Source organism: Pristis pectinata, chromosome 23 (genome assembly GCF_009764475.1).
Source record: "Pristis pectinata isolate sPriPec2 chromosome 23, sPriPec2.1.pri, whole genome shotgun sequence".
Lineage (NCBI taxonomy): Eukaryota > Metazoa > Chordata > Chondrichthyes > Rhinopristiformes > Pristidae > Pristis > Pristis pectinata.
Window position 1 is genome coordinate 9793273 of NC_067427.1, and position 23895 is coordinate 9817167.

General features: G+C 40.5%; 1 protein-coding gene across 3 annotated transcripts in view; it reads right to left on the reverse strand.

The window, feature by feature from the left end:
- Positions 1-23895, reverse strand: part of phf19 (PHD finger protein 19) — a 37468-nt gene that overhangs the window by 12761 nt on the left and 812 nt on the right. For 2 of the 3 annotated variants that reach the window (XM_052037320.1, XM_052037319.1), the window contains exons 2-10: positions 16915-17112; positions 14485-14566; positions 12948-13043; positions 9280-9380; positions 7835-7983; positions 6380-6475; positions 3187-3255; positions 1691-1814; positions 673-740 (exon numbers count right to left, since the gene is read on the reverse strand). In XM_052037320.1, the coding sequence (XP_051893280.1) occupies positions 673-740; positions 1691-1814; positions 3187-3255; positions 6380-6475; positions 7835-7983; positions 9280-9380; positions 12948-13043; positions 14485-14566; positions 16915-17097 (968 nt within the window). In that variant the 5' untranslated portion in view covers positions 17098-17112. The remainder of the gene's footprint in view (positions 1-672; positions 741-1690; positions 1815-3186; positions 3256-6379; positions 6476-7834; positions 7984-9279; positions 9381-12947; positions 13044-14484; positions 14567-16914; positions 17113-23895) is intronic. The other variant, XM_052037321.1, reaches the window with a different exon arrangement.

A 23895-nucleotide genomic window follows, 5' to 3' on the forward strand; every position in this document is an offset into this window, starting at 1 on the left:
GGGCTGTTTGCTCCAATTCTCCTCACTGGATAGATACAAATGTTCCTTTCTCAATTGTGCATTTAACTCCTGGCTGAAACCAAACATTAACCCCAAGACTCCACAGCACTCCAGACAGATATTTCCAATTTCCACAACACCCACCCTCATGGCTTCCCCCAAAAGCAGCTGCAAATTTAATCTAGAGTGATCAACCCATCACATGTCTGAGAACGGGAGACATTGCAACCATAGTATCACTGGGTGACTGCTGCTGTAAGTACAGGATGGTGGGACCTTTTTACAGGGAGAATTCCTCCTGAAATGATGAGATTGAATTTTCAATCTTCAATGTTGATGTAAAGAAGAGGTTCCTTGATTTGTCGGCGCACACTAGGACCAAGATTTTTAATACATTTTGTAGATTCACAAGCAGGCTTGCACTTTGAACTTAAGCCCTATAAGAAACACCCAAACTCACTTTTATTTACAAGTTTTCATATCCTATAGACTGAGAAATCACTCACGGTGGCAGGTGTGAACACAAAACCCCAGGATGGAAAGCTGTGATCTAATAGACTGTGCACCTGGGCATTGTTTTCATCAGAAAGGTTCTCATATAACTGAAATCATGATACACAGATGTGTCTTTTCCCACTTTACTCACTCATAAAGCACAAGATAAAGTCTCACCGGCTTTTATAGCTGTTTAAAGCATCGAGGAGATGTTGCTTTCGTTCAAGCACTGCTGTTTCTGTCAGCTGGAGAGAAAGAAGACCAATTATTCAATCCAGAACATTGCAACATCTAGTATCTCCTCTGTCTCTGATCTGAAATGTATCCCGCAGTACTTTTTACCTCTGCTAATATGAACCAATAATGTTTTTTGATCTGCATTTGGTAACATTATTAACTATAACTCTGGCATTGTCTCAGCATTTCCCCACTCCCTCAAGAGAAGTGCTCCCACCCAACATGTTGAGGTTGTGAACTGGGAACAAAATGGGGAAATACAGTCTAAGTGTTGAATTTTAATCTGATTATAGCTGGGATTTGAGCTGTGAAAACCCCTAAAAGAAAGGTGCACGGAGCCTGAAATTCTTTAATCTTTCCATTTTACATTTGAGATCATTGTTGTACCCTTTTCCCAGTGTCTCTGCACCAATTACATGGTTCATGAATCAGAACTGATCTCCATTCTCTGGAGGTGACTGACCAGTGGCATTATAAGCTTCTGAAGATGTGAATTGCACCTTCTGGCCACAAACCCACAGCCTCCGAGCTGCCTTCTGATGTGGACACGCAAGTTTAGGACCAATCACTGATGAGTAAGAAATGTGGGTCTCCCAGTGACCAAATACCTCGTGAACCATGAAAAAAAATACTTGAAGACTGTGACGCCATTTAGACTTGCTTCACCAGATGGTCGCTCTGTACCCGACGTGCATGTGCCCTGTTGAGCAGAGTGTGTGATTTCACACAGTCAAAGTGTTCAAGGAATGAAGTAAATTGGTTTTAAATGAGAGAATCAGGTACTGGGGACCTATCCTCAACAGCCATCAAACTGGGTTCATTTCAACTTCTGGCCTAAATATTGCTTCATTTATCCCTGTTTTCAATATTAGAGAGGACCTTTGACGTATAACTCTATCTACATCTCATTCAGAATGGGACGGCATTCATCTAAACAACTGCAGAGTACCACACCTACCTTTCCAAGTTGGAGGCTCGACCAGTTTTGATTAATAAATATTAATATTTCCTCTTCAAAGTCAAAATATTTCTTTTTGCCACGGACTCCTAAATTGTATAAAACGAGGTGCACAACATCTACCCTAGAAGCAAAAGGACAGGATTTTAACTGAAGGCTCAAAGAGCTTCTATCATTCATGTAACATGTATGGATGTTGTTACCCTGCAGTGACTTGAAATGTTGAAATGAGGATTGCAAGGTGTGACAACATCTAGTTAGGCCGCAATTCCAGAACTGAATCCACAACCTACTGAAATCAGGTCCACATATCTATAGCACATTGGGATGGGGAGCAGAGTAGGGCCAGAGGGAGATTGGTGGGTTTGAAGGAAGCAAGGGTGTGGCTGTGTTGCACCTTGACATTCTCAACAAATGTATTCAATGCATAAAGCAACATCCAAATGCAAGGAAGAATTCAAAGATCTGAAAACAAAACATGCTAAAAATCAACTCCTAGTATGGTGGCATTTCTTACAATTCCACTGTTGAAAGGCCACACATTTTTACAACTTTATCTACAGGTTAATCATACAGCCTTAAAAAAATCTGGAAAGAAGATAATGGAATAAAGATAATTCACTTTCTTTGTCTGAATCTCCAATAGCATTATTTATGCACCGTGTACACAGGGATTTGTTGTCAGTTCCAACCCAGTGATAACTCTTCTGCTAACGGATGATTCACACACAGCTTTCACTGTCAATGCACTTTGTTTAGGGATTATTTTTCAAACAATGACTCACGCTCATAGTTATTGAGCGCTGTGTTAAGTCCAAGCAGTAAAAAAAGAAAGGGCAAGATATTGGGAATTGAGTACAGGAGTTGGGACATCATGTTGCAACTATTCAAGTTGTTGGTGAGACCACACTTGGAGTATTGTGCACAGTTCTGGTCACTCAACTATAGGAAGGATGCCATTAAGCTGGGAGAGGGTACAGAAAAGATTCATGAGAATGTTACCAGGACTGGAGGGCTTGAGTTATAAGGAGAGGCTGGGACTTCTTTCTCTGGAGCGTAGGAGGCTAAGGGATGACTTATAGAGGTATATAAAATCATGAGGGGCATAGATAAGGTGGATGGCCAGTCTTTTTCCCAGGGTAGGGGAGTCTAAAGCTGGAGGGCATGGACCTAAGGTGAAAGATTTAAAAAGGAACTGAGTGGAAACTTTTTCCACAGAGGGTGGTGGGTATATGGAACGAGATGCCAGAGGAAGCTGTAGAGGTGCATACAATTACAATGTTTACAAGACATTTAGACAGGTACATGGATAAAAAAGGTTGAGGGATATGGGCCAAACGCAGGCAAGTATGTCAGGGTAGACATTTTGGTTGGCTTGGACAAGTTGGGCGAAAGGGCCTGTTTCCCTGCTGTATAACTCAATATATTAGCTATAAAGTTATGAGGGACAAATATGCATTGCAATCACATTTTTAAACATTATTTGCATAGCTTACCATCTGAGGGGTAGGCGTTTGATATATTCAGGTCCTTTATTGCACACAGAACAGACAAACAAATAAAATCTAAAACAAAAGCAGAACAGAATATTCTGTTATTTCAGTTACCTACTTGTTCTGAACAAGCATCTTGTTAATGGGAAATTATGGCTGAAGGAAATCCTGGAGCAAAATTTGCCGAAGAACAAACAGTGTGTAAACAACACAGGCGTTGTTATCGCACAGACTGGCCAGTGAGTTCAGAGGATTTAACAGGATTAGGGGAATTTCAGGAAGATTGAATTCCATATAGGTGAGCGCAATGACAGATTCCCCCTCCGATTCTCATATTTGCCAGAAATCTCAGTCTCATAGCCGAGAATAGTCCCATACCATAAATATGGACTTGTGTGCATATGCTGCAAGACTGAGATGCATTGGTGCATAACTTGCTCTCCTTTTGGGGCCTTAAATTTTAAGGGAGCACCCTTTGGTGTCTAATATACATTTAGCTTTAAAGCTTTAGGTCAATGATGGAAACAAAAATCACTTCAAGTTTTCAAATTGTAATTACTCATGTACTGTGTTATGTTTCAAGATTTCATTCCATTGTTTCAGTAGAGGACAAGTTACATTATTTATTATCTTAGAGGACAGAACAAGCAATCAAATATTCACCATAGCCAATACTGCTGCCACCACAGCTCCAGTGACCTGGGTTCAATGCTGACTTCCTGTGCTGTCCATGTGGAGTTTGCATGTTCTCCTGGTGAATGTGTGGGTTTTTCCAGGGTGTTCCAGATTATTCCCACATCCTAAAACATGCTGGAAGCACAAGAGACTGCAGTTGCTGGAATCTGGAGCAACACACAAGATACTGGAGGAACTTAGCGGGTAAGGCAGCATCTATGGAGGGAAATGGACAGTCAACATTTCTGGTCGAGACCCTTCATGAGTGAGACTGTGGCCAAAGAGCAGGAGAAATCACAGAGGGGGAGGTCGAGACCTGAAATGTCAACTGTCCATTTCCCTCCACGGATGCTGCCTGACCCGCTGAGTTCCTCCAGCATCTTTTGTGTTGCTCCAGATTCCTTCATGTCTACTATAAATTACCCACAGTTGACCCTCCTCCGCAACATGCGTAGGTGGGTGATAGGAGAATTAGAAGGAGGTTCATGGGCATGCGAGAGAGAAAAGGTTACAGGAAAATACAGGAGGAATGGAATTGATTTGATTGCTCTAAGCTGGCATAAACTCAATGGACCGAATGGCCTCCTCCTATGCCGAAAGGAAATATGACAATCAAAATTTTGTGCACAATCTACCAGCTGCATGTGGGAGAAATGAATTTGTCACAAACTCTCATCATATGACCACCAGAGCCATGAATATGTAACACATTGTACAGGTAATCCTCAAAAGGTGCCAATCCTGCCCAAGGGGGTATACTACAGGCTTTGTCCAACCACCATGTGTTGCAGCAGCCACCATAAACAATAGCCAGTGGGGAGACCATGATTGGGCCTGCCATCTTAGACAGACTGGTAGATGGATGTAGGTATAGAGCTGAGCTAACAGGAAACTCCCACTCCTATCCTACCTCCAAACATCTCTCAGCATTAGGGAACATCCTGGTCAAAACCCAGACTGTGCATTGTAATGAAATCTGTTCACTACATTTTTACTTTGCAAGGGGGTGTCAATGCTTGTTTTTATGAAGTAATGATGGAAATAAATATCTGGATATTCAACTCATCAAAATGTGCAACAATAAAAAAAATTATAGAAAAAATTGTGACTCTGAAGCAAGTACAAATGTATAAATTTCACTTCTGTACATACCATCGCCAACAGCAACTAACATGCAGGAAAAGCGATGTCATGATGATATAGCGAACAGCCATTTGGTCCACTGATGCACCATAGAAAGCATCCTATCCGGATGCATCACGGCTTGGTATGGCAACTGCTCTGCCTGTGACCGCAAGTAACTGCAGAGAGTTGTGGACACAGCCAAGCACATCACAGAAACCAGCCTCCCCTCTGTGGACTCCGTCTACACTTCTCACTGCCTCGGTAAAGCAGCCAGCATAATCAAAGACCCCACCCACCCCAGACATTCTCTCTTCTCCCCTCTCCCATCGGGCAGAAGATACAAAAGCCTGAAAGCACATACCACCAGGCTCAAGGACAGCTTCTATCCTGCTGTTAGAAGACTATTGAACGGTCCCCTAGTACAATAAGACGGACTCTTGACCTCACAATCTACCTTGTTATGACCTTGCACCTTAATCTCTGCCTGCACTGCACTTTCTCTGTAGCTGTGACACTTTATTCTGCATTCCGTATTGTTTTACCTTGTTCTACCTCAATGCACTGTGTAATGAATTGATCTGTATGAACGGTATGCAAGACAAATTTTCCACTGTACACCAGTACATGTGACAATAATAAACCAACTCCAATTCCATGCCATCTCCCAGGGCAGCTTCCCCGTTAGTCTCAGTCCCCTTTTGCTTATCTTCCTCTACTCTTGCAACTTATTCTCTCTCACATATGTCCATAACTTCCCTTTGATTCATTTTGCCATTAACCTCCAGGGTTCTAACTTACAGCAGCCAGTTAACCTACCAGCACATCTTTGGGACAAGGAAAGATGCCAGTTCACACTGCGGTCACAGAGAGAACGTGTAACGTTTGCACAGACAAGGACCGAAGTGGGGTTGCTGGGACTGTGAGACGACAGCACCAACTTCTATGCCACTGTGCTGCTCACTATTTCATATTTCCTTACAACAAAGGAGACCACTCCACCCATCAAGTCTCTGCTGTCTGAGAGTAATCCCATTCCCCCACTAATCGTTCCCTGTAACGATTTCTCTTGACATTCCCATCAACTCCCCCCCAGATTCTGCCACTCACCAACATACTTGGGGCATTTTACAGTCACCAACTAACCTGCCAACTTGCATGATTTTGGAATGAGGTAGAAAACTGGACTACACGGAGGAAACCCACACACAGTCACAGGGAGAACGTGCAAACTCTTCACAAACAGCACTGGAGATCAGGGTCGAACCAGAGGCACTGGATCACTAATAGTCTATTGAATGCCGCGCAGCAGTCAGTGAACGAAGAACATTTCTTCCACTCCCCTCTCGAGCTAGTTTATTTGTGGCTACTCCATGAAAGTGCACAAATGTGATCAGACCTGTCTCCAAACATCATGGCTTCATTCAGGCATTGAGTGCAGGCTTCGTGAAACCACTGCTTACATCTGCAGCACTGAAGCATCTTCAGGTACCACCTGAGATTAGAAGGTAAGAGAAATCATTGTCACCTCTGGGAAACATCAGCACATTTACAATCTCTCACGGCAGCATATTCTAACCTGTCCTGGCTGATACTAGGTATGATCTGCTGTGAACAATTTCCAACAATAAAAAGTCCTGTGGATAAGGTAATAAGAGATGAAGATTTAAAAAATTGTTGGGGTATAAATACTGTCCCTGAAATTTTCCCGTGTTGAAGACCTAATTACAGTGTGATTTGCAGGAATATACCAACCATCCTGAGGAGACTTGGATATATTTCCGTGGATATTGCCGGCCCTCTGGTACCTCAGACAAATGGCTGTCCATTGCACATGAATCGAGGAGCTTAGGACTTGCAGACTAATTGACCGTGGCAAATATAAGTGGGGACAATCCTGCTATTACCTTCCCTAGCGGGTCTTCGCATCATCAGGCACTGGGCGAAAACCAGGAACGTGACCCCTACCTGGTAGTTTTCCCTCTCTAAGCCACAGCCACATATAGAAACTGGGCAGCTCCTCCAACACATAGTAGGAACTGAATCAAGTTCTGTGTGGCTCAGTTGCCACCTACACATTCAAGGGAGCCAACTTAATGGCAGACAAAAGCAGGGATAATGGTTGGTGCTGTAGCACTGTACTCATTGGATCTGACTGGTCTAGTGGAGAAGAATCAGATTTATTATCACTGACATATAGGATGTGAAATTTGACACTGTAGAGAAACAGCCTATAACTAGATGGAAGCACATTTAACATTCCTTCCTACCTAATTACCCACTTTAACGGGGAATGTTGCAAATTAGTGTAGGGGCATAGTAACTGACTCAATTCCCCACATGCTGGGCTCTGATCAAACCTCTACAGGTTACCCCTGGGTAACAAACAGATTCCATTTTTACGGACATCCATAAGTTAATTTTGTCCATAAATTGGAAAATAATCGTTATGGAACCTTACCACTGCAGTATCGTAATGAATGGCATCAATAGCATATAAGACTGATAAGAAAGAACAATTACTCAAAGTGGGGAGAGAGAGGAAATTAGTTCTATTGTTCATAGGAACAAACATGTATGTACATTGGACTTTTGAATTTAATGATATTGTGTTCGTGTATACAGGTGTGCATAATAATATTATATTCATGTATACAGGTGTCCATAACTCTGGCGACTGTAATGCAGGGCGGACTGTATCGGTTAGCTTGGGGAGAAGGTTTAATGTCTATGCCACATCACTGGAGATTTCCCTTAAGTAACCAACAAAGGAAGAATAAATTGCACCAGTTAAAAAAATCAAGAGATGTAAGGGGCAGGGGAATTAACAGAAAAAAAATACTGCAAATCTTACTCTCCAGGTCCTCCACAGTAACAGTAACACTGCTGCAGATTAGTTCTATGCAGAGAATCCCAATTAAGTTCATGCATATTGTAGGGCAAAACCTGCTTGACACTCTGCAAGGCTTTAGCGAATGGTCCCTTTTTCAAAGCACCTCCTTTCTGTTAAGAAGACACAGTAAAACACATCCAATGACATGACATCACCATCGCACTACATTAGTAATCACTACATCTCCACTGAAAGCTTTGCACAATAGCACCATGACCAGGACACATTATGGTTACCCCACTGCCAAAATACAAACTTGGCACTTGTCATCAACCCAAGTAGCATCTCATCCTCCCCCAGTCACTCCAAAGTAGTTCTTCCATCTCAAAGACTCTGTTAAAACTCACCTCTGCTTCAGGTTCTCCTGTGGTTAGGCAAGACCTGGATTGAATGGTTTCTGCTCAGGAGGCTTGAATTCTTCTTATTTTGGCTTCATTTGGTTTTTTTTAAAGTTAACATTGTTTGGTAAAATCAGGTACTTCCAGTTACTTTAACAAAAGCTTCAGTCAATTTTTGGTTTCTTTAATAATTGGCAACTAACTTGGCAATGACAGTCAATAATACTTGTACTTTCAAAGCTGTTCATTACCACCTGTGTTTTTACTCACCTGGGTGTTTTCCCCCCCGAGTTATCCTATCACATTACTGACCAGTGTGGTTTCTCTGTATCCACTATCAGATGCAATTTATCAATAGTCCATGCATGATATCCCCATTTAAAAAAAAAATCATTCTTAAAGCACAACGTATGGTTGGCATTACAAAATAGGCTGAGTTTCATCAGTGTTCAAATAAAAACAAATTTTCAAAGTACGTTTTTGGGTATGTGTTTTTTTTGGTTGTTATCATTAAAAAAAAATTAAATCCGTAGGATTCCAGTATTTGCTTACTTGTTGAGAGTGTGTGTGGTGCGGAATGGTGTGTTGATGTTCCTCTCAGTGACTTGCACCATATTCTGTGATACATCAGATGTTTCCTTTGTTGAACCAGTTGAACAGCAGTGGGACTGAAAGTGTCACACCTGCTCCCGAGTTACAAATATGACATTTGATTCAAAATCAAACAGCAAAAGAAAAATGGCAATCAATGCTGAGAGGTGTGCACTTACAGCTGTCGGTTAACAAATTTTATCTTTGTAGGCACAATCATTTAATTCTGTGTTTCTTCATGTTCCAAACCTGCTTTTGAATCTTGCAAATTAACACTAATTTTTGTAACCAATTCCAGAATCTTAGGTCTTAAATGATAATTGGGTTTTGAATATTCTTCCTTCAAAATGGGACAATACTACAAATTTCACCTTTTGGGTAATAATCTTTTAAAGACATACTTGCAGTTTTTAATCACACTCGGACAATATTTAACATGGTAAAGATACCAGGTACATAAACCAGCACAGTCCTTACCCTGACAGCCAATGCAAATATACACTGCCGACAGAACCAGGGAGCGGTGGATGCATTTGTTGTTCTGTCAACTTTGGGATTGTGGCATTGCTGATGATAACCTAAAGAGAAACAAAGTTTTAACATTCAAATTATAATTGTATTTCTTTTGATCGAGACAAATTATTTTCTTTTATTGCAAGTGAACATGAAATAAACAACCTCTGTGAAAATAAAACGAGACAAATGGCAGTTCTACTGTTAATTTTCTGCTTGTTAAATTGAGAGGCATCTTTGCTAGAACTGGAATACACCCCTTTCAGGAGGCCAGGATCACACGAGGTTTAGATCTTACTGGCAAAGCCAGCATTTATTATCCATCCCTAATTGCCCCAGAACAATCAACCCATTGGTGGTTCTGAAGTCACATGTAGGCCAGAGCAGACAAGGAAGGCAGATTTCCTACCCTGAAGGACATGAATGAACTGGATAGGCTTTAATGACAATTCAGTAGTTTTGTAGTTATGCAGACTAGTAGTTTAAAAATAGTTACAAATTTATTTATTTTCTTCAATTTAAGTTCTCCAACTACTTGGATGTATTTGAACTCATGATTCTGGATAAATAGTCCAAAAGTCCAGGCGTTACTCCAGGAACAACTATTCCATCATTTCCTATTACCATAGCCTCTCAGTTGCAGAGTTAAGTTCATTCCAATAACACGCAAGTCCCTACCTTTGAAAGAGCATTCCTCTCTGCACCGGTTTGTGTCACGTTATTTTTCCTGCACTATTGGTGTGAGATTGCTGCTGTAGCAGTGAATTAGAATCATTTCTGTACTGTGGATTTGGTTCAAAGTGCTCAAACTCAATTCACTAAGTGACAGCTGCCTTTTCCTTAAGAGTAAATTGGAATTTAGCACCACTTCTTCGGAAATAAACCTTCTTTATTCCAAAAATTCCTCGCTCCCATTCCTTAGGAATAATGCACCAAACAGCAGGTCACTGACATCACCACAATCAAGCTTGTCGTACATTCAGAAATACCTTAAGAACTTCCACAACAAAATTAATGGGGTAAAATAACCGTCTATCCTAAAGGTTTTTTTGGTGCCTGGATTAGATGCCAGCTCCATGAGGACACAACCCTGACATAAAATTTTGGACATTTCAGTTGATTTGCTTTTTCAAGGCTCACGATAACAGCTTGAACCACAGATTTACAGGGATAATCCACTGAGCTCTGTGGAAGGACCAGAAAATCGAGATTATTTTCCCTGGAGCTGAAAAGGCTAAGGGAGATTTAATAGCTGGCAAATATGAAAGGTTTTAATGGGAGTAAGTAGGGAGAATGAGGGAGGAGGCTCAGTAGAGGAATCAGATTTAATTGTCCAAAGCAGAGGAGAGATGAAGAGTATGTTTGTGCAGAGAGTGATTATGGTCAGGGCTGCACAGCCTGAAAAGGAATAGCACCTCTTAAAAGGGAATTGGTTAAATGAAGGAAAACAATTGCAGAGCTAAGAGGAATGAGCAAGGAAGTGGGACTATTGATTCCTTCAGAGCTGTGGTCGTTTTGATGAATGAGTGGCACTTCCTATATACTTGTATGAATGGTGCACTGTGCACTCATGTGAATTGTTAGTGTGTGCAATTCCACAGAGTGGAAGTTCCTGCTTCTAATCTGTCTTTGAGTGGCAGGCACTGAAAAAAAGTAGCTTCCAGAGGGACAGAAAGATCATACAAAGGGAAACAGGCAGCTTATTTCACAAAATGGACTAAAACACTGGAAACAAGGGAGAATATACTAATTAACGGAATAAAGTCTCAGTGTTCTGTAAGTGCAGTAAATACGTTCTTACCTGACTTCATAAGATGCTAGTGATTCCATTTAAATACTCCATGCCATAAAACGTGATTGGAAATGGAAGATTTACAAAACCAATACAGTTCTCTGCCAATGCTCACAACCCATAACTTGTAACAAATCAAATGAGTACATGAGTTGGAACGTCATGTTACAGCTTTACAAGACATTGGTGAGACTGCACTTGGAAAATTGTGTATGGTTTAGGTCACCGAGCTATAGGAAGAATATCATTAAGCTGGAAAGGGTGCAGAAAAGATTTGCAAGGATATTGTTGGGACTGGAGTTAAAAGGAGAGATTGTTTTCCCTGGAGCGAAGGAGGCTGAGGGGTGACCTTATGGGGGTTGATAGAATTATGCGGGGCATAGATAAGATGAATGGTCAGTCTTTTTTCCAGGGTAGAGGAGTCTAAAACTAGAGGGCATTGGTTTAAGGTGAGAAGGGAAAGATTTGAAGGGGACCTGAGAGGCAAGTTTTTCCCCACACAGAGGGTGGTGAATATATGGAATGAGCTGCCAGAGGAAGTGGGATAGGCAGGTACAACTGCAACTTTAAAAGACATTTGGACAGGTACATGGATAGGAAAAGTTTAGAGGGACATGGGCCAAACCCAGGCAAATGGGACTAGCTCAGTTAGGCACCTTGGTCAGCATGGATGAGTTGGGCTGAAGGACTTGTTTCTGTCTATGACTGTATGACTCGAGTTTTGGAAATAAGATTTCAAAATTATCTAAGGTTCTTGGTAGCAATAATATTTTCACTGGTTGAAGAAAATGGCCACATGGGGATACAAAGTGGAGGGAGTAATGTGGAAGACTTTGTTTTAACCAGGTGTGTTAGTAGTAAGTGGAACACTGTACCTTTAATGATCATTGAGGCAGGGTGTAGGATAATGGTTAAACATCGGAAAGATATTTAAAATGCAAGAATATTCAAGAACACAGGGAAAAGATAGATTGGAGTAAAGAGCTCTGCTTGAAAAGGGAACATAAAGTTACTTCTATACTTCAGTGAAACAGTAGTATCTCTCCAGCAAAGACACATAAAATATTGGCTGCACTAGAGACACGTTAAGCAGATTCCCTGTTGGTGTCCACAGTCATTGAGCAAGTAACAAACCTCAAGGATTACAATTGCTTAAAGCAGACAAAGAAAATCTGAGAATAATGATGTGGTGAATCTTGAGCCTTTCAATACTTCATTCAACTTATCACAATCTTTTCTACATGAATGCAAGAAAAAAATACACGTCCTTTCTATCAGTCACACTAGGGGATAATTATATCTCCAAATAGTCCCAAGAATGCACCTAGAATCTTACGGCAACACAATACATTTAATGTCTTTTCAATAAGACAACTTGCATCATAGATTACAAAGCATTCAAAGTATTTGCTGGGGTGGAATATCACATATTATTTATTAATTAATGTTGTTTTCTCAGGGCCTGTTTAGAGGATTTTCAAATATCAAATGGTGACCTCAAAGATAGTGAACTTCAGTTTCATTCCAACCAATGACATTGTGCTATTTCCTCTAACTGGGTTGCACAGGTCACGGACTGTTGTATGATTTAAATATCCATGTGTCACACCTCATTCCTGCCTCAGACTGAAGCCGTGGCCACAGTCCCTTTGATACAGGATCAGGATAAGGAGAATTATGAAAGATTGTGTGGGATGGCACTCTTCATATTCCTTTCCCACTGGGAGAGTGTGCTGCCTCCTCTGATCATCCGGAGTTCCAGATAAAGTAGGAAATGCCCTCTGTGGGGATCAGGCTGCCCTTGGGCAGTCCATAAGGGGATTGCAAACAGTTCTCTTACCTAGACCACACTTGCCACAAATCAAAATTTCGTTGGGAGGCATGGAGTTTTTTTCCAAACAGACCTTACATTTCGGCTCTTCACCCGGAACTCCCGCTGTTTAAGATAAAAAAAAGATAAAACCTGAAAATCCTGGACAAAGAGTCACACAGTAAAGACAAATGAAGGATAAGCAAGAATTAAATGTTAATATATTGCAGACAGAGCTTTCAATTAGCACATACCACAAGATAACTGAAGGGAGAAAACAGCTCTGACCGCAACACATTCGAACTCTCTTCAAATGTTCATTTATATTAAATGGGAATAGAAATCAGATGAGTTTGAAAATGAACCTCTGGCTCTCTATCACCCATATTATTCCACTGTACTAATTCTACTCCATTGGCTGATCTCACTGATACTTCAGTGATTGAAAAGTATTTGTGGGGGAATTAAGGGCAGGGGCCAGGTTTAACTCTGTGACAATAACTCTGTGAGGTAGCCTGCTGGTTTTCCCTGTGGAGTACCTGGGTGAAATGCTGGAGAGCTGTTGGTGGGTATGGAACCTAGTTCCAGCAAGACCTTCAGAAAGTGGGGAGAAGAGAGAAAAAAAAGCTCTTTCTTATTTTTTTTTTTACATACTTCTACAACTAATAAAACAAAAACTCCTGGAAAAATATCAGGTCAGGCAGCATCTGGGGAGGGAGAAACAGAGCTAACATTTCAGCCCAATGACCTGAAGCATTAACTCTGTTTTCCTTTCACCACAGATGCTGTCTGACCTGCTGAGTACCTCCACCATTTTCTGTTTTATTTCAGATTTCCAACATCTGCGATAATTTGCTTCTTGAGCACAGTAACTAATCACATCTTAAATATATTATGCGTAACAAAGGAAAGTGTGGGGTGATATTATTTTGATAGGAAGAATGAGTTGGTAAAAGATAAATGATACCATTTTAAAGTGAGTGCAACAAGAGTGACCTGGAGGCCTTTCTGCCAGATCACTGGTTGACAGGGCCAATGGAACCCCAAGCTTTATGAACAGGGTACATAAAACATTAGTTTTATGAATACAGAGTCCATTTCTGGGGACACGCTCCAGGGAGAACTTAGGCTGGATACAGAGGAGAGTTACTGAGAAGCCTTCAGGACGAGGGCTTACAATCACATGAATAGAATGGAGAGGCTAGGGTTATTTTTCATACACCAGAAAAGACTAAGAGAAGGTTTGTTAGAGGTGCTTGAAAACACAAATGGTTAAGAAAGAGTAAAGAAAGATCTTGCTGTGCACAAAATTGGTTGCAGTTTCCCACTATGCAACAGTGGCCACACTTAATAAGTATTTTTTTTACTATAACGTGCTTGGGAACAACCTCAGGCCGAGAAAGGTATCTAAATACACGTTCTTTCTATCAATGAAAGCAAAGCCATTATTGATCATAATGAGATCATTTTAGCCTTTTAAACTGCAGTTAGGTCCTATAATGATGGTAGCAATAATAATGTGGCATCCCCCAGTAGGCATCCACATAGTCCTGAGCAATATACTCACCATGCTGTATATCCTTCCAAAGAATCCAAAATTCAGAATTATCTTCAAAGACTAAAAGGCAATTTTGCTTATGTTTGTTCACCTGAAAAATTTAAACAAAATTAGTCCATAAACTGAGCAGCAAATGTGGTTCATATCTGAGCATTGATTGATGCTGGATATTCTAATTATTAATGCAATCTATTAAAAACTGCTACATTATGTAGGAGGAGCTTCTCTCAGATGCGACAGTAGAGTGACGTTATTAAGGAAGAACAAGGAGATTATCCTTTGCGCCAATGTTTAACCTTCAGTCAATATCACAGAACCAGATTACCTCAGCATGATCACAATCCTGTTCGTGGGATCTTGCTGCCCCCATTTTTCCTGCATTACCACAGCGCACAACATTATGTTTGGGGAATATCACAGAATGTAAATCAATGAAAATAGATTTTACTACTGATACCAGCAATAAATATTCTTTACCCAACAAGAAATAAAAATTTTAGACTAATTTATTAAGCAGCAAAAAAGTGTATTAAGAGCAGTTAGAAACCATGATAAGATCGTGAATTTACTCAACTTGGACAGAACAAATGGCCTGTCCTCAATTCTTATCTAACATTAGACACTTAACTAAAACAGCATGGATGTGTTGAGACATGGTAAACAGAATTTAATGCAGAGAAGTGTGAAGTTATGCACTACTGCAGAAGGGATGGGAGAGGTAATATGGATTTAGTGGCACAGTTCTAAAAAGAACGCAGGAACACAGGGATCAGAAATTCATGCACATGGATCTTTAAAAACATATGCGATTTTGGGCTTCAATAGAGGTACCCAAATTCAATGGCACAGCAGTTATACTTAACCTCTAAACGTCCTGGTCAGGCTACAAATGAAGCACTGTGTCCATTTCTTGTCACGACACTCTATATAAAGGATGCAGAGGAGATTTACCAGAATCATTCGAGGGATGAGGAATTTTAGCTCCAAGGTTAAGCTGGAGAAATTGTTCTCCGTGAAGCAAGGGAGGTTGACAGGAGATTTGCAATGATGAACAAGATTCTGACGGGTTAAGACAAGGTAGACAAAGGAAAACTGTTCCCATTAGCTGATGGTTAAAAGTCTAGGGAATGCAGATTTAAAATTTTGGGCACAAGATGGATATGAGGAAAAACATGGAACATTTTGAACTGGAACTAACTGGAGGAGGGACAACCAATAAATTTGGGAAACGAAAATATAGGCATATGGGGGAAATAAAGTTGCAGAATTTAATGTAGGATGAGTGTAAATGGGTGGTTGATGGCACGGGCTCAGTGAGCTGAAAGGCCTTTTATATATCTGCAGTGATCCACTTTCCCACACTAGGTCTGTATCCTTCCATCCTCGTTTTTTTATTCTCTGCATAAAAAACTTTCCTCTCAAATCCCCTTTAAAACTCCTTCCTCTCACCTGAAACCTCTGCCCTCTTGTTTTTGATAACCCTATCATGGGAAAATGATTCTGACTACCCTATCGATACCTCACAATTTTATATCTATCAGGCCACCCTTCAGCCTCCTTCGCTCCAGGGAACACAAGCCCAGTCTATCCAATCTCTCCCCATAACTAAAGTCCTCCAATGCAGGCAACATCCTGGTGAATTTCCTCTGCACTCTCTACAGCACAACTATATCCTTCCTACAGTGGGGCGACCAGAAATGCACACAATATTCTAAGTGTGGACTAACCAGAGTTTTGTAAAGTTGCAACATAACATCCCATCTTCAATATTCTGTGCCCTGACCTACGAAGGTAAGCATGCCACATGCGTTTTACACCTGTGGATGTCCTGGATTCAGATGATTGGCCTTTAACAACCAGAACTGTCTTCCTTTGGGCTAAACGTAACTCCACGCTATTTGGAGAATTTTTTCGCCTTGCTACCAATTAGCTGCAAATTTAGTGAGACCCCTTGACTCAGGCAAATATTACCTCAATGTCAAGGACAGTCACTGCTACCTCAGCTCTGGAATTTAGCACAAATGCCCATGTTTGTACTGAGGCTAAAATGAGTCTTGAGGTTGAGTGGTTATGGTGACCCTAAACTGATGACAGGTGAGCAGGTTATCTGCCACTTGATGGCACCTTTCACGTTACCTGCTATTACTTTCCTGATGATTAAGAGTACTGATCAGAAAGTAATTAGTGGATTGGGTTTCTCTTGCTTTTGGGGAACAGGACAAATCAGGGCAATTTTCCATATTGCTGAGTCGGTCTGTATTGTAGTTGTACTGGAATAATTTGGCTAAAGGCTAGTTCTGGGGCACAAATCCTCAGTACTGTCGCCAGGATACCGTCAAGGCTCACAGCATTTAGAAATAGGAAGTGCTATATTAGATAGAGCCATCTTATTAAAAGCAACATTTGTTATTTTACTGTTTTAGTCAGGAATATTCATGCCTTCTTGATTTTTCCAAGGTAGACCAACCCATCTGTCCATCTGGATAAGACATACTGTCCTTCTGTAAATGCACATTCCTGTTGTACATGCACAGTTCCATTTTGCAGAGGTTTGACAGAGATTTTTTCGATCTTTTTGTTGATGATACCAACATCGCTCAGCTCCAATGTGCCTTTCTCCATCAGCTCCTCCTCTTACTGTAAAATCAAAACGTGGGGGATAAAAGAAAAATCACACATTAACAATATTATTACAATGTTAGCCAACCAGCAGTTTCTACACACTCAAATGTACTGAACATTTTATACCAGAGGAAGTGATTGGTCCAGCACACTGGAATGTTGCTAAGTTCTGAACTGATGCCCATCACCTTTTAGAGCTTAGGTCACTTCAAGAAATTTTAAAAAGTTACTCCAAAGTTACATCAATGATACTGGATGGGATCTAAAGCACAGAAAACAGTCCATTAGGCACAATTTATCTGTGCTCCATATAAACCTCCCACCACTCTGATTTTCTTCCACTTCATTTTGTTTCTCATCTTCCAAGGATTAAGTGTTCTCTTTATACCTGCTGGAATAAAAACCATCTCACAATGGGGTAACCTGAAATCTATGACCCAGACAGAGGCTTCACATAACGCCTTTCCCATTATATTTACTTCATTTCATGCCGTTGTTATAACACTTCTTCACCCTGTATATGTTAGTCTCATGTTCAATGACTCCATGTGATAGCAAGTTCCACATTCTAACTGCTCTCTAGGTAAAGGAGTTTATTTTGAATTCCTTATTGGATTTATACAATATTATCCCGGATTTAGACTGTTCTGAAATGAAAACCTTTTCCCTACCTCTATGTATCAAGCATGTTCATAATTTTAAAGCATGCTATTTGGATCATTCTCAGTGCTTTATTTTCCAGCCTTTTCAATATTGGCTAATTCTTGTACTCCCACAGTCCTGTTATTATATATTATTTTATGCAGTTTCATACAAAGTCCAGGACATGGGTCTATATGTCAATACGGTTTTCTCGATTCTTTTCAAATAGAAATTACCGCAGTGATTAGTTTTCACTTGCTAATCTGCATTGGTCTTTCTAAGAATTTGTGAATGTGTTACCTTACTGGTGAAATTCGTTTGTTATTTACATCTCCATTCTAAACATTTGTTAATGTCTTGCATTTTGTTGAAGTTTACCTCAATGTTAGCCACCACCACCCTCCCAGTATTTTGTTACCATGCCTAAATTTTGATATTGTACTTCATTATAGCCAATTTCATTTGCCAATTAACTACCCACTCTGCAATCTGTTTACTGATTGTCTCTGGGTTATGAACACCTGACTTATGGACATTCCTACGTACAAACAAGCTCCCATGATATTATTAAATTCAAAAGTCTGACCGATGTAAGGTCTCCCCCAGCTTACAAACACTTGACTTATTTACAGCCCATACATATGAACAAGTGTTTGGGAGATGAGTGGTGTGGATTTGTCGGCTGCTGCAGGGGGGCAGGCATCTTCTGCCACCTGGGAGCTTGGTTTGCGGCTGCTTTTCTGACTGTTCGGGTGATGAACAGTTCACAGGTACTGAACCCTATCATAACTTGGGGACAACCTGTACATAAATTTGTTCCTATAAACTAGCTTCCAAGATACAAAAGCCTGAAAACACGCACGACCAGGCTCAAGGACAGCTTCTATCCTGCTGTTATAAGACTCTTCAATGGACCTCTTGCACAATAAAGATGAATTCTTGACCTCACAATCTACCTCATCATAACCCTTGCACCTTATTGTCTACTTGCGCTCCAGCTTCTCTGTAACTAACACTATATTCTGCTTTCTGTTATTGCTTTTCCCTTGTACTACCTCGATGTGCTTATGTTTTGAAGTGATCTGTCTGGATGGCATGCCAAATAAAGTTTTTCACTGTATCTCGGTACACGTGACAATAATAAACCAATTACTAATTAATTATTTTTTCTTATCAGTCCTATGTGCTTATGATGCCATTTGTAAGGATACCATGGAGGTCTGTAAAAACTGAACCCATTTGTAACCTGGAGATGGCCTTTATGCGTTTAGGTGCGCTTTTGGACATTGTTAATTATATCATTGCTACCCAGCCTAACAAACTTGGTATCTCCAAATTTAAACTTGAATCACTAATTTCTGATCTTAATCGTTTATCTATGTGGTGAACAACTCTGGTTTTGGCATTAACCCCTGTAGGACACCACTTCCCATTTGTTGCTAATCTGAAAAATAGCCCCAACTCCCACTGTTCAAACCAGTTGCTGCCTGGCCCCCATTCCTGTCCTGTATCATGAACCTTTTATTTGGTACCTTACTGAAAGCCTTCTGAAGGTCCTGTCTACTCTGCATTCCTTCAGAGCATATCTATAATACTAAGCCTGAATTTTGGAGAAATTTGTACTAGTTTTTACTATATTCTCCATTTCTAGATCTTTTGTTTCTGGATATTTTAGCAAAATGTTTCCAATAGCTTTAATACCACTGATGGGAAACTAATTGTCACTGGTTGCCTGTAGTTTACTGCTAAAACCCTCATCTTTTCTGTCAAACTCCTTTGTGGCCTCAAGCTTCCTTGTCTCTGCACCCTGCTCAGCCCACAATTACTTTTTAAGTTCAGTTTTTGGGATGCAAAGCCAGCACTTATTGCCCATCCCTGCCAGTGACAATTAACCAGCCTTCAAACAATATTTCTAAAAACAGATTATCATTATTGTTATTTTTTGGAGTTTACACTTTGCACAGAGTACTCTGTCTACAAGAGTTTTCTACAAGAGTTTTCTACAACAGTACACTACAAAAGTACTTCATTGGCTATGAAGGGCTTTTGGACGTCCTAAAGGGAAATGGAGGGAACCCGGAGGTAATTGTGCCTCTTGGTAGCTGCCGCCTTGTCCCACTTTGTGGTAGAGGTGTTGGATTTCGGAGGCACTGGTGTAGTAGTCCAGGTGAATAACTGCACTCCTCCAAACCCGGTCTTCCATGCATTTCCAACTTACATCTGCACCATTGTGGCCACGTCTTCAGGTCCCAAGACCTTAAGATTAGGAATCCCCTGAATAACCTCCTCTCCTTTTACATGATACTTAAAACTTAACTGTGACCAAGCTTTTTTTGATCACTATATCTCACTAGCTGGCTCAGTACCAACACTTGTTTGCTAATTCTATCGTGAGGGGCCTTCGGATATTTTGCATGTTAAAGGCACTACATAAATACAAGTAAGAGGGGCTTGGATGAGCACATGAATGAGAGGAAAATAGAGGGATATGGGCATTCTGTAGGTAGGAGGGAATAGCTATGTTGGCACAACATTGTGGGCCGAAGGGCCTGTTCTGTGCTGTATTGTTCTATGTTTACATCTCCTCCTTTCATTGCTTAATTTGTGCAAATAGATAATAGCTCTTTGCTAGTTCATTTGAATATCTATCAATGCAATCCATCTGGATCTGGGAGTCTTGTCTTTACTTTTGACTAGTTTGCTGTAAAGTATATCATGCTCATAATACCCCTGTCCATTTCTTAAATCTTCCCCTGTGTAGTTGACATTGTGCCCCAACTGGTTACATTTTTGCACAGCCACACACTAAGGAGTAAATCTGAATAATATTTTATGCACTTCAGTCAAATATTTGTTGTTAATTCTTTGCACGATACATCTCAAGTCAGGCGGTAACATCAGTTTCTATATTGGAAGATTGTGAATTAAACCTTCACAGCAAGTGTGTGCACTCAGTTTAAGCAAACACACCAGTCCACTGAGGGATACGATGTTAATGAGATGATACCTGTTTGAGGACACAATTGTGTTGTTTCAGTGGGAGATACTGCTTGGGAAAGAACAACCAATTCTCCAGGTATCCTGACCAAGATTCCGCCTTCAAATAAAACTAGATTTACCTTCACAACAGTCACCATACTCCAAAGCATCTGTGAAATGCTTTGAAGAAGGATAATGATAGCACTAGAGAGGGTGGAGAGGAGATGTTGCCAGGGCTGAAGGATTTTAGTTATGAGCAGAGATTGACTGGGTTGAAACAAAGGAGGTTGCAGGGAGATTTAATCAAAGATTTAATCAAATTATGACATACCAAGGCAGGGTGAAAAGGAAGGAACAATTTCCCTTAACATAGATGTCAGTAACTTGGCACTTAATTTACGGTGCTGGGCAAAAGGATTAGAGACACAAGAGATTCTGCAGGTGCTGGAATCTGGAGCAACACACACAAAATGCTGGAGGAACTCAGGAGGTCAGGCAGCATCTATGAAGGGAAATAAACCCACCCTCACCCTCCTACCTTCCCCCTCTCACCTGGACTCGCCTATCACCTGCCTGCATGGTTCTCCTCTCCCTCCCCCGACCTTCTTATTCCGGCTTCTGCCCTCTTCCTTTCTAGTCCTGATGAAGGGTCTCGACCCAAACCGTCAAATGTTTATTTCCCTTCATAGATGCTGCCTGACCTGCTGAGTTCCTCCAGCATTTTGAGTGTGCTGCTCCAAAAGGATTAGAGAGGAGGGTGAGGAAAAGCATTCTCACCTAAAAGGTGTTGGGAGTCTGGAACTCCCTTTCTCAAAAGGCAGGAAACCTTGATCACTTTTAAAAGCACCCAGATGAGCTCTTGAAGAGCTATAACTTACAAGGCTGCAGACTGAGTGCTGGCAAGTAGAATTAACCATAACTATTTTTTTAGACTAGCATGGTCACAGAGTAGGCTAAATGACTTCCACCTCTGCCATAAATTTCTACGATGCCAACAGATATTAAATGATTATACTTTTAAATGTTTTTGTTATGTGTTGCAGTTCCTTCTTAAGTTTAGTTTTATCTGCATCTATGTTAATGATTGAAAATAATTAGACAAAGCAAAATTATGTACCTTCTCAGATGGATTTTCAGTATGAGAATAAAAGAGAAAAAAAGCATTTTGAATTGTTTGTAATATCATTTTACATATTGAAACATAGTAGGGTTTAAAGGACTTCCATGGTGCAGGCAATTTACTTGTTTAATGAAATCTGGAATAAAAGCTATCTTAGACAATGCATCATCTCTGGGACAACACTTACCACAAATTCTCCAGCCCCCAATATACATACATGAGTTCTACATTTTACTTCTGATTCCTCAAGCATACAATGGAAGTGAATGAGAACTTCACACTGTGTGACAGCAATTACTCCTCAGACAGTGGTCCAAATGGATTGTCAGAGTAATGTCACGGTCTTTAGAATGTACAGACTTCATTATGTTTGTGCAAATAAAATTGTTACGGTGGATTGCGACTTTTGTTAATTTATTTTTCACACTCTCTCAAGATACTCTGAACCTCTTATATCACAATGTTATTTCAGTAATTGGATGGTGATCAAACATTTTATATTCACTCTTAAAATGCACTTTCAAATTTTGAGGATCATTTTGAACAGCATGCTTCAATTTCATTTTTTACTATCAGTCACAAAAGCCAAAGTGCAAAAATAATACAGTTCAACAATGAGTTCTTGAAGCATCTTTTATATTGAAAGGGCACACTTGCAATTCTCAATAGTCTTTTTCGTTCTACTCAAGACTTTTGGTATTGGCTTATTATTGTCACCTGTACCAAGGTACAGTGAAAAACTTGTCTTGCATACCGTTCGTACAGATCAATTCATCACACAGTGGATTGAGATGGTACAGAGTGCATTGAGGTAGTACAGGGTAAAAACAATAACAGAATACAGAGTAAAGTGTCACTTTTTTTAAAGCACTGACTCTTACTAAGTATCAGAACTCTTTATTAAGGTGTTTTGATATTATCATGAGCCCCTTAGCCTGATAGGAAGTCATTTATATATCTAAAATTACATCTGAATTCTTAAATTCATTATTTTCCAAAAATATAGTTACATAGTAAGGTTCATAAGAGTACCAAATTAAGTATGATGCCACTGCATTTTATATTTTGGTAACAATGTTTCAGTATTGTACAAGTTACTCAGTTCAATTATTATGATGTGACATAGCTTTTCTGCAACTTATCTTGATAAGGCTTTATTGCACTTCACAAGTGTAGTTCAGCATTAAAGCTGTGTCATCTGCAGCTCAGTTGGACCTGTTGACTCAGAGTCAAAGGCTCTGGGTTCAAAGCGCAACTGAGACTTGAGCAGAAAATTGTGGATTAACACTCTTGTGCAGTACTGACAAAATGCTGCACTATATTTTAGGTGAGGTGTTAGATAGTCTTCCCTCATAACTGGATGCAAAAGATTTCTTGCTTCTGGGGTTCTCCTCAGAGCCTGGCATCAATATCTTCCCCTCAAACAATATTCCTAAAAACAGACTGCCTGTTCATTATCTTTTTGCTATTTGTTGGAATTTCTTCGCAAGTTAGCTAGAGTTTTCAACAACACCATAAAAGTACTTAATTAGTTGTGAAGGCATTTGGACGTCCTAAAGGGAAATGAAAGGCGCTATATAAATGCAAGTCTTTCTAAGTCTATGTATACAATGATGATAAAAGATGCAGAGGTGATGCTAAATACATCCTCAACAGGAACTTCCTTCGAACGTCAAAGCGCGCCAAGAAAGACCCGCCTCCGAATCTGATGTCGTGCAATGGTTGACCAGTGAGCTCGCAAGAAGCGCCGCCCGAGTCCCCGCCCAAGCAAGCCTGCGATTCGTCCAAAGTTTGCTGCGGCCGCTCTGAAGTTTCTGAGTGGCCCCAATCGATGTCCATCAACCCAGCCTGGGCCGTAGAGTCACCCGGGGCTGCAGACTTTCAGAGGAGCGCCGTTATTTTGTTTTGCGGCTGGAGTTTGTTTTACTCGCGGCAAAATTGCAAAAAAACGATCGAGTTCATTCATAATATGAACGTTGTACCAAAACGGGGGATGACACGTGATGAAAAAATAAATCAGACCCATGCCCTACTTCAATCCAAACCGATTGTCAGTC